The 12746-nt window shown below is 32.7% G+C and overlaps 1 protein-coding gene across 1 annotated transcript in view; it reads right to left on the bottom strand.

Moving 5' to 3' along the window:
• The window catches only part of BRCA1 (BRCA1 DNA repair associated), a 77153-nt gene that overhangs the window by 42140 nt on the left and 22267 nt on the right, over positions 1–12746 (bottom strand). The window contains 1 exon segment of the mRNA XM_051994357.1: positions 10726–10802. Within this exon segment, the coding sequence (XP_051850317.1) occupies positions 10726–10802 (77 nt within the window).

Genomic DNA, 12746 nt, shown 5'->3' with positions numbered 1-12746 from the left:
AAGGATACTGAATGTGAATCAAAGCATAGTATTTTCACCTTTTTCTTTTGATTGTCTGTTTATTTTTCTTTCACCTTTTAATCTGATTATTTTTACACAGTATGATGAATATAGATATAGATAGATATATCTGTATGTTAGAATTGCACTTGCTTACGTGGATTGCTTGCTGTTTTGGTGAGGGGGTTGGAAGAAGAGATGGAGAAAAATTTGAAATACAGGGTTTTGCAGAGGTAAATGTTGAAAACTATATCTTTGCATGTATTTGAAAAAATAGAAACCTATTAAGGAAAAAAAAGAAAATTAAAATTTGGTAAGTGGAAGCTAATGACATCAAGAAAAAATAAGACAAAGTCAAAGAATGGGAAAAAATAGGAAAAATGTGAACTATCTCATCAGAAAACCAATTTGTCTGGGTCAAGGAGAGACAATTTAAGAATCATTGATCTACTTGAAAGTCATGATTAAAGAACCTGAACATCAAATTTCAAGAAATTATAAAGGAAACTGTCCTACTGTACTGTCCTAGTACAGTAGAAACCAGAGGATAAAAATGGAAATTAAAATACTATGATCATTACCTGAAAGAGATCCTAAAATGAAAATTCCCAGGAATACTATTCCTGAGATTCCAGAACTTCTAGGTCAAAAAGAAAACATTTCCCCCCTTTTTGTAATTAAATTTATTGGAATGCATATAGAATTTATTAATATTGAGAAATTAATGCTTTTGGTTGTTTCTACATAGAGAAAATGTACTTTAAATGCATTTTAAAAATAGCAATATTAGAAAGCCAGTAATTTCAAGAGTGAATTAGATATACTTTGATAGGTTCATGATTGCTGCAAGGTGAATTTTAATTAATTTTTTTCTCAACAGCATTTTATTTTCCTAAATACATGAAAATATAGTTTTCAACATTCATTTTTGTGAAATTTTTTGTTCCAAATTTTGTCGCCTTCCCTCCCTGACATCTTCCCATCCCCCAAAAAAACAATCTGATATTGGTTAAATATGTGCAATTTCTTTAAACTTATTTCTGTATTTGTCATATCGTGCCAAAAAAAAAAAACAAAAAAAAAAAAAAACAGACCCAAAGAGAAAAAAACATGAAAAAGAAAAAGCAAATTAAAAATAGTAAAAATATTATACTTCAATCCATATTCAGTCTCCTCATTCTGTTCTCTCTAGATGTGGATGCAATTTTCCATTCCAAGTCTACTGGAACTAAAAGAGAAAATATTTCAAACAGCTAGAAAGAAACCATTCAAGTACTGTGGAGTCAGGACCACACAAATTTTAGTCGTTACCCCATTAAAGGATCAGAGGGCTTAGATGGGGTCCTCAAACTATGGCCGCGGCCCAGATGCATCAGCTGAAGATATTTATCCCCCTCACCTAGGACTATGAAGTTTCTTTATTTAAAGGCCCACAAAACCAAGTTTTTGTTTTTACTATAGTCCGGCCCTCCAACAGTCTGAGGGACAGTGAACTGGCCCCCTATTTAAAGTTTGAAGACCTCTGACTTAGAATACGATATTTCAGATGGTAAAAGAGCTGGGATTACAACCAAGGACAGCCTACCTAGCCAAACTGAATATAATCCTTCAAGGAAAAAGATAGATATTTAATAAAATAGAAGATTTTCAAACCCAGGCTAAATTGAAAATTTGACTTCAAGAAGGATATAAAGGTAAAAATATAAAAGAGAAATAAGGGAGTCAATAATCTCTATATGGGAAGATGAAACATAACTTTAAAGAATTTTCTCATTATTAGGGTAGAAAGAAGGATTCTACGTGGGGGGGGGTAGGGGTAGGGGTAAGTCAATTATGTTGGGATGGGGTTAAAAAAAAAAAAAAAGGATGGTGAGAAGGAAAGATGTCCTGGAGAAGGAAGGAAGGAAGTGAGAGAAAGAATAGGGGAAATAATCTCCCATAAAAGAGGCATGTTAGGAAGAGCTTTTATAATGGAGTGGAAAATGTTAGGCAGTGGGCAACATCTGAACTCACTTTTATCTAAATTGGTTCAAAAATGGAAAGATAGCTTCACAAACTCAATTGGGTATAGACATTTTATTTTACCCAAGAGGGAAATAGGAAAGGAAGAGAATAAGAGAAAGGGGATGGTGGCAAGGGTAGATAAAGGAAGGCTGGAGTCAGAAGCAAAACAAATTTTAAGGGAGGGACAGGATACAAAGAAAGAAAGAAGGATAAACAGAAGAAAATAGGAAGGAGGAAACTGCATAGTAATTATAAATGTAAATGTGATAAATGCATACATAAAATGGAAACACAGATAGGAAAATGGTTTAGAAACCAGAATCCAACAACATTTTGTTTACCAAAAACGTACCTGAAACAAACATAGCCACACAGAGTTAAATATAGGAACTGAAACAGAATCTATTATGTTTCAGCTGAAAGCAGGGTTAATAGTTATGATCTCAGACAAAGTAAAAGCAAAAAAAGCCCTAATAAAAAAGGAATAAGCAGGGAAATTACATTTTGCTATAAAGGAACCACAATGAAGTAATATCAATACTAAAAATATGTGTATCAAATGGCAGAAGCATCCAAGTTTTTAGAGGAAAACTTAATTCCTTAATTTAATTATATTAGTGGGGGACCTCAACTTTCTTAGAAGATAATTAACCAAAAATAATTAAGAAAAATGAAAGAGATGAATAATATATCATGATAGACTTCTGGATAAAACTGAATAGGAATTGAAAAGAGTTTCGTTCTCAACTATATAGAGCATTGTCACAAAAACTGATCAAGTATCAGGGCAAAAAAAAAAAAAACCGCCCTCAAAATCAAATATAAAAAAGTAGAAATACCAAATACATTCTTTTCAGATCATAAAGCCATTAAAAACATATTCAATAAAGGACAATAATAGCATAGATTAAAATTTAACTTGAAACTAAAGAATCTAAATCTAAAGAATGAGTGGGTCAGAGAACAAATTAGAGAAATAACCAATAATTTCATTAAAGATAATGACAACAGTGAGACAACATACCAAAATTTGTTTTAGGGAAAATTTATATCTACAAATGAGTATATCAATAAAAGAAAAAGAAAGAGCACATCATCCAATTAAAAAACAAATTGCAAATTCCCAATTAAACATAAAAATGGAAATCCTAAAAATCCAGACAGAGTAATAAAATTTAAAATAAAAACCTGAACTAAATAAAACTAGGATCTGATTTTATGGGGAGAAAATACAATAAAACAAATAATTTGATTTAAAAAAACCAAGTTGCTAGTTTCAAAAATGAAAAGGGTGAATGTACTACCAAAAAAGATAAAATTAAAGCAATTATTAGGAATTATTTAGCCCAATTATATCCTAGTAAACCTGAAACTCTTAGGTGAAATGCATGACTATTTATAATAATGTAAATTGCTCAGATTGAGAAGAAATTTAATATTTAAATAAATCCATCTTAAAAAAATAATGAGCTTCCTAAGAAAAGATACTAAGCCCTACCAAATTCTATGATAACAATATAGTTTCGGTTCTTAAACCAGGAATAACAAAAACAGAAAAAAAACTATAGACCAATTTCTTTAATGAATGATTAAACTTTTGACAAAATATAGTACCCATTGCTATTAAAGAAGTTACAAGAATAAATGGAGTTATCCTTAAAATGGTAAGTAGTATCTATCTAAAACCACCAGCAAACATTATCTTCCCAATAAGATCAGGAGTGAAACAAGTATGTCCATTATCATTATCGTTATATTAGAAAGATTGCCTATAGCAATAAGACATAAAATTAAAAAAAAGAAATTGAAGAAATAAAAAATAGATAACGAGGAAACAAAATATTACTCTTTGTTGATGATATGATGGTAAATATAAGAGCACCCTAGAAAATAAACTAAAATAACTAGTTGAAACAATGAAGAACTTTAGCAAAAATGCAGGATATAAATCATTAGCATTTATATATATTACCAAAAAAATCAAGCAGCAAGAGAGAAAAAAATTCCATTTAAAATAATTGCAGACAAAACATAGTAGTAAATGGTTATAGTAATTTAGTGTTTGATAAATCCAAAGACCTAAGATTTGGAATAAGAACTCAACATGTGACAAAAAATTGCTGGGAAAACTGGAAAGGAGTTCAAGATAAACCAATATTCCACAATATATACTAAAATACAGTAAAAATGGATAAATGATTTAGACATAAAAAATGATTCTATAAAGTAGATTAAGGAAACACAGAAAAATATCCCCATCAGGTCTATGGATAAGGGAAGAATTTATGACCACATAAAAGAGAAACACAGGAAGTAAAATGGATAATTTTGATTATATTAAGTTAAAAGGGTTTTGCACAAACAAAACTAATGCAGCCAAAACTAGATAACTGGAAACTGGGAGGTGAGGAGGGGAAATTTTATAGCATATTTTTCTGATAAAGGCCTCATTTATCAAATATTTAAGAGATGGAAACAAATTCACAAAAATATGAGTTATTCCCTAGTTGAAAAATGGTCAAAGAAATGAACAAATAATTTACAGAAAAAAATCAAAGCTACCAATAATCACATAAAAAATGCTATAAATCATTAATTGATGAGATAAATACAAATTAAAATAACTCTGAGACATACCTTATACCCATCAGATGACAAATGATGTGAGAAACATGGAAAAATTGGGACATTAGCGTACTATTGGTGAAGTTGTAAACTGGTCCAATTATTCTAGAGAACAATTTGGAATTATGTTCAAAGGGCTATAAAATTGTATGCCTTTTTAATTAGCAACATAGGTACACACTAATAGATGTGTATCTCAAAGAGATGAAAGAAAAAAAGAAAAAGAATTTAGAAGCTTTTTTTGTATTGAGAAAGAATTGGAAATTGAGGGGATTCCCATTAATTGGGAATGGCTGAACAAGTTGTGGTATAAAATTGTGATGGAATACTATCGTGCTGTAAGAAATGGTAACAGAAATGGTTTCAGAAAAGCCTGGGAAGGCTTATATGAACTGATGAAAAGTGAAATGAAAAAAGTGAGAAGAGCCCTCATCAATACAATGCAATATAATTCCAAAGGATTCATAATGAAAAATAATATCCACTTCCAGAGAGAGAGAACTAATGAACTCTGAGTAGAGATTGAAGCATTTTTAAAACTTCATTCTTCATGTTTGTTTGGTATGTATGTTTTCCTTTGTAATATGATTAATACAGAAACATGCTTTGTATGACTTCACATGTATAATCAATATCATGTTATTCATCATTTGGGATGTGTGTAGGCTAAGAGTAAGGGATAGAATTTGCAACTCATTTTATTTTTTTAAATGTTAATTTTTTTTAACAAGTAATTGGGAAATATTTAATGAAATAAATTTAAAATTTTTAAAAAGAAAAATCAGCATTAGTTTGAGTATAATTACCAAGGATGAAGAAAAACGAATGGAATAGATGAAGATAGATTATTAAATTATTGCTTCAATGAGAAACTGGAGACATGGAGGCCCCAGCTTATCAAAACTTAAAGGAAGAAGCTCTTGTATTTTGGGGTAGAATTTTCACTGTGGGTCCCTTACCAGTCATCTCTGGCATGGCAGGAAGATAAAACCAGGGTGCACTGGCAAAGTAACCCTGTAATCCTAAAGGGTATAGTAAGGCTACAGAAAATTAGGGAGCGAGGATAGGTCAAAAACATTGGGAACAGAAGAACTAAGCCATGGTGTTTAACTTCCTGCCAAGATGCAACAAGAGGCTACAGAGTATTGGAATATTCATTTGACAAATTAAGGTGAACATTCAAAGTATAAAACATCTTATCGATAAGCAGACATCCACTATTTCTAACGACAAAGTTACTTTATAACTTTATGGAAAGTGAACATCCAATTTACATTTGCTAAGTCAAATAATGTTTTATGTGGGTTTGTTTACAATGCATTAGAGGAGATACTCTAATCTTGCCTTTGACTAACTGGCCAAGTGACTGGACAACCGTGGAAGTTGAGCAGGCACCTAAAGTTTCCTTCATGGGAGTTCCCCATACTGATAAGATCATTAGTTGGGTTAAAAAAAAATGGACAGTACTTCTAAAGTGACATTGGATTATTTGAGGCAACTTCATGTAGGGTGTGAATGAAAAAAAGGAATCACTTGAGGGAGGGATTGATCAGAAACAAAACACTAGTGAGGAGGACAGAGTGGAAAGAGAAAAAAAAATATATACTGGGGAGAGAATAGGATAGAGGAAAATCCGTAACTGGTAATCATAACTGTGAATGTGAATGAGATAAACTCTCCCATAAAATGGAAGTGGATAGCAGAGTGGATTAAAAACCTGAATCCTACAATATGTTGCTTACAAGAAACATTTAAAAGAGAGATACACATAGAGTAAGGGTAAAAGGCTGGAGTAGAATTTACTATGCGTCAGCTGATACAAAGAAAAAAAAAAAGCAGATCTCAGATAAAGCAAAAATAGATCTAATTAAAAGAGCTAAGGAAGGAAGCTATATCTTGTAATATGAATTCTAAACGTATATGTACCAAAGGATACAGCATCTAAATTATTAGAGAAATTAAGTCCGTTATAGGAAGAAATAGGCAGCAAAACTATCTAGTGGGGGGCCTCAAACTCTACTTCAGAATTTAAAAAATCTAACTATAAAATAAATGAGAAGGAAATTAGGAAGGTTAGTAGAATCTTAGAAAACAGTATAACACATCTCAGATTGACTAAGATGACAGGAAAAGACAATGATCAATGTTGGAGGGAATGTGGGAAAATTGTTGTTGGAACTGTGAACTGATTCAACTGTTCTGGAGAGCAATTTGAAAATATGCTCAAAAAGTTATCAAACTGTGCATCCCTTTGATCCAGCAGTGTTTCTACTGGGCTCGTATCCCAAAGAGATCATAAAGGAGGGAAAGGGACCCATATATGCAAAAATGTTGGTGGCAGCCCTGTTTGTAGTGGCTAGAAATTGAAAACCGAGTGGATGTCCATCAATTGGGGAATGGCTAAATAAGTTATAGAATATTATTGTTCTATAAAAAATGATCAGCAGGATGATTTAAGAAAGGCCTGGAAAGACTTACATGAATTAATGCTAAATGAAATGAGCAGAAACAGGAGCTCATTGTACACAGCAGCAAGATTATGTGATGACCAACATTGATGGACGTAGGATCTTTTCAATAATGAGGTGATTCAGGCCAGTTCCAATGACCTTGTGATGAAGAGAGCCATCTGCACCCAGAGAGAGGATGTGGGGACTGAGTGTGGATCACAACATAGCATTTTCACTTTTTGTGGGTGTTTGCTTGCATTTTATCTTCTTTCTCACTTTTTTCTTTTTGATTTGATTTTTCTTGTGCAGCAAGATAATTGTATAAATATGTATGCATATATTGAATCTGACACTAATTTTCACCATGTTTAACATATATTGGATTACTTGCTATCTGGGAATGGAGGTGAGGGGAAAGGAGGGAAAATTGGAATAAAAGGTTTTTTTAAGGGTTAATGTTGAAAAATGCATATTTTTTGAAAATTAAAAAGCTTTAATTGAAAAGAAAACTTAGTATAATAGACCTCTGGAGAAAACAGAATGGGGACAGGAAGGAATACATCTTCTTCTCAGTGGTACATGGCACCTACACAACAATTGACCATGGTATTATATTGTATTTAACATAGATTAATACATGTTAAAAATGTTAAAGTACCTGCCATCTAGGGGAGGGGGTAAGGGGAAGGAGGGAAAAAGTGGGAACAGAAGGTTTTACAAGGGTTAATGCTGAAAAATCACTCATGCATATATCTTGTAAATAAAAAGCTATAATAAAAAATTTAAAAAAAGAAAATAAAAAATTTTAACCATGTATGAGGGCATAAAAACCTCACAACAAATATGGAAAGAGAGAAGTAACATTCTTTTCAGATCATAATAAAAAAAAATTACACCCAATAAAGGACCAGGAAAAGATAGACTAAAAACCAACTGGAAATTAAATAAAATAAACTTAAAGAATGAGTAGTTCAAACAACAAATCATAAAAACACTCAATAATTTCATCTAAGAGAATGAAAATAATGAGACAACATACCAAAACTTATGAGATGCAGCCAAAGCAGTTTTTAGAAGAAATTTTATATTTCAAAATATTACCATAAATAAAATAGAGAAAAAAGAGAGCAATGAATCAGGCATACAATTAAAAAGGGTAGAAGAGGAGCAGTTAGATGGCGCAGTGGATAGAGCACCTGCCCTGAAGTCAAGAGGACCTGAATTCAAATCTGGTCTCTGATACTTACCATTTCCTAACTGTGTGACCCTGGGCAAGTCACTTAACCCCAATTACCTCAGCCAAAAGAAAAAATTAAAATTAAAAACCCCTAATTAAATACTAAATTAGAAATTCTGAAAATCAAAGGAGAGATTAATAAAATTGAAAGTAAGAAAACTATTGAATTAATAAAACTAAGAGTTAGTTACAGGGACATTAAAACATTGTTGGCGGAATTGTGAACTGATCAAAGCATTTTGAAGAGCAATTTGAAACTATGCCCAAAGGACTATAAAACTGTGCATATCCTTTGATCCAGCAGTGTCACTACTGGGCTTGTATTCCCAAGAGATCTTAAAGGAGGAAAAGAGACCCACATGTACAAAAATGTAGCAGCCTTTTTTTGTAGTGGCAAGGAACTTAGAAACTGAGTGGATGCCCACCAGTTGGGGAATAGCTGAATAAGTTATGGTATGTGAATGCTATGGAATATTATTGTTCTGTAAGAAATGACCAGCAAATGATTTCAGAGAGGTCGGGAGAGACTGATGTTAAGTGAAATGAGCAGAAACAAAAGAACATTGTACACAGCAACAAGATTAGTACAATGATCAATTCTGATGGACTTAGCTCTTTTCAATGAAGTGATTCAGGTCAGTTCCAATAGACTTGTGATGGAGAAAGCCATCTGAATCCAGAAAGAGGAATATGGGGACTGAATATGGATTACAAGATAGGATTTTCATCTTTTTTGTTGTTGTGCACTTGCTTTTTTTTCCCTCTCCCTTTTTCTTTCCTTTCTGATCTGATTTTTCTGGTGCAGCATGATAAATGTGAAAATATGTTTAGAAGTATTGCACATGTTTAACCTATGTCGGATTACTTGCTGTTTAGGGGAAAGGGAGAAAAATTTGGAGCACAAGATTTTGCAAGGGTGAATGTTGAAAGCTATCTTTGCATGTATTATGAAAAATTTTAAAAAACCTATTATTAAAAAATGAAAAAGAGTTAGTTTTATGGAAAAACTGCAACAAAATAAACTTCTGGTTGATTTGATGAGGGGGGAAAAAAAAGAAATTGCCAGCCTCAAAATTGAAGAGTGAACTTATCAAGAAAAGAAAAGGAAATTAAAGCAATAATTAGGAGCTATTGTGCCCATCTGTATGCCAACAAATCTCACAATCTAAATGAAACTGATGAACATTTACAGAAATAGAAATTGCCCAGTTTAACAGAAGAAATAAAACACTTTAAAAAACTCCATTTAGGAAACAGAAATTGAACGAGTCATGAATGAACTTCCTAAGAAAAAAATCTTCAGGCCCAGATGAATTTAAAAGCGAATTCTACCAAACATTTAAAGAAAAATTAATTCCAACACTACATAAATTATTGTAAAAATAGGCAAAGGAGTCCTGCCAAATTCATTTTATGATACAAATATGATGCTGCTAACCCTAAACCAGGATAATACACTATGACCAGGAATGCAGAGTTGATTCAATATAAGGAAAACTAGTGACATAATTGACCATATCAATAACAAAACTAACAGAAAACATGGCAATATCAATAGATGAAGAAAAAGCTTTTGATAAAATATAGCATGCATTCCTATGAAAAACCTCAGAAATCATAGAAACAAATGAAGTTTTCCTTAAAATGATAAGCAGCATCTAAAACCATCAGCAAGCATTATTCTGTAATGGGGAAAAGGTCGAATGCATTCCCATTAAGATCAGAAGTGAAACAAGGATGCCCATTATCACTACTATTATGCAATACTGTACCAGAAATGTTGGTTTTAGCAATATGAAATGAAAAAGAAATTATAGACAATGAAGAGATAAAACTATCCCTCTCTGCAGATGAGATAATGGTATCTAATGTAAGAGAATCCTAAAGAATCACCCAAAAAAACTACTTGAAACAATTAACAACTTTGGAAAGTTTCAGGATATAAAAACCAACATTGCTATAGTTACCAATAAAACTCCAAAAGCAAGAGATAGAAAGAAAAATTCCATTTAAAATAACTTTAGACAAAATAAAATATTTGGCTATTTATCTGCCAAGATAACCCACCCCAGGAACTATATGAACACAATTAAAAAACACTTTCACACAAATAAAGACAGGTCTAAACAACTGAAAAAGTATCGATTGCTAGTGGGTAGCATTCTACCTAAATTATTATATATATAATACAATTACATATATTTATAATATAATATATAATATAATTTTATATATATAATACAATTATTCTACCTAAATTCGTCTACCTATTGAGTGCTATAACAAACTGCCAAAAATTATTTCATAGAGCTAGAAAAAATAATAACAAAATTCATCTGATAAAATAGCATATCTACCTTTTCTTCTGCACTCAACAAGTCTGGAAACACAAGAAAATACCATTATTACCTTTTCCCCTGGGCTTTACTCTGGCTTTAGATCTGGTTCCTTGTGGTGATGTTTGGCACAATTCTTGATCTTTCACACTATAGGAAAAAAGAGCCTCTTATGAAAAAAGATTCATGTTTTCTTAGAACTAAAAGTGAGTAAGAATACTAAAATAGGTCTTCTATGATGATAATTTGAAGGAGTCTTACAAATAATTTAGTAGAGTCCCCTCCTTTTATACATAAAGAAACTTGGGTACAAAGCAGCTAAGTGATTTCATTTAGGTAATGAGTAGATAGCATTTGAATTAAGGTAATTAATAATAATGACAATAGCTAACATTTATATAGTGCTTACCTACTATGTGCCCATTTTAAAGCTAAGTGCTTTATAATTATCTCATCTGATCCTCACAACAATTATGGGAGATAGATGCTATTAACCTCATTTCACAGTTGAGCAAACTGAGGCAAACAGAGGTTAAGTGACTTGGCCAATCATACTTAAACTAGCACCTAAGGTTGAGTTTGAACTCGGCTCTTCTTGACTACAGATCTTGTATTATACCTATTTTGCCTCCTACTTAGGGGAAGCTATAGACTCTGAATCCCAATTCAATGCTTTTTTTCTTGTTACACTATTATTGCTGCCCATTTCTCCTTATTAGAAGGTTAAATGTTGAAGGTCTCAAAGGACAAAGTGGTAAAGATAGGCCATATTTTGAGATTATGCAAATCCTTACAAACTACTCAGAAATGATAATGAAAATATCTCAAAATAAAAGTACCATTCAGAGAAGGGCAGTGTTCCTCCCAAGAAGGCTGAGTATTCAATCCACAGAAGAGTTTGTGGAAGATATAAAGCTGCAACAACTATAGAGCATCCAGAAACCCTCCAGTGGGATACAAGTTACCTCTTTACTGCTTTGTGCTTGTTACTGTCTTCAAAAATCTCCCAAAACTCCCAGTTCTAAAAACTCGGGAAAATGGATAAACTATTAAGTAGTGTTAAGGGGCCCCCTGAACTGGTCTTCTTGAGTTGCCAAATTTCCATCTTATCTTCATGGTTTAGCAGTTCCTAGGGAAAAGAATGAGGCTTTTGCCATCATCTTTATCCTCCCTCTCTGGAGGAGAATAATCCTTTCCCACTTTTCTCAGTAACTTCAATACTCATAGAGTTTCCTGAACTGCCGGCTTCTGGATATAAGGAGTTTCCATGTACACATGCCTTTCCTTTGTATAAATCTAGTTGCAACCCATGTTTCATGAACTTTTGGGGTTTTTTTTGTCATAAGTACTGATTATATCAAGATTCTCAGTGATGCCATTACCAGACACAGTGAGACAGGACTTCACCTATGCTGTTTTCTCTAATAGCTTGTGACTACTTGATTAACATAATTTATGACAACAGATGAAAGTTGGCATGAGTTCCTTTTTTGAGGAGAGAGGAAGGGATATAACATGAAAATGGGGTCACCCTAAGTGCTCAGCAGCTCACAAAACTTGCACTGGCTTCAGCTACATTTCCAGTTATACCAGTATCATCCCAACTCACGCTGCTTCTATTTCTTAGCTAGAAAACACACATGTCTTTCAGCTACATCCCTTCTTAGAATTCTAGGGTTAAATCAAGATTCTCATGAAAGACAATAATAAAACCAAAAAAAAGATGCAACCTCTATTAAGTCTTTTAGGACCAATGCCTGATATTTAGAATCAAAGTAGCTGGATTTAGGCTGTTTGTGGAAATGATGGGGTTGGCTTACATGCCTCTGAATGTCACTTCAAGACCTGATTCTAATCTATGGAAACTCTCTGCATCAACACTCCTTTAATACGAAATCCTTAACACCTACTCTCTAGTGCACATGACAAGAAGAACAGTGCAGCAAATAAAACCCCTGGACTTGGAGTCAAGAAGACCTAGATTTGAATCCTATATATGTCCTCAGTAGCTATGTGATGTAGCATAAACTCAGCAGCTGCTTCCAGTCCCTCTCCTTATAGGGACCATAAGAATACCTTCACCCCATACAGGGT

Source organism: Antechinus flavipes, chromosome 4, assembly GCF_016432865.1.
Source record: "Antechinus flavipes isolate AdamAnt ecotype Samford, QLD, Australia chromosome 4, AdamAnt_v2, whole genome shotgun sequence".
In the NCBI taxonomy this organism is placed as follows: Eukaryota; Metazoa; Chordata; class Mammalia; order Dasyuromorphia; family Dasyuridae; genus Antechinus; species Antechinus flavipes.
The sequence above is the reverse complement of the archived record's forward strand: the minus strand, read 5'-3'. Positions and strand labels throughout refer to the sequence as shown.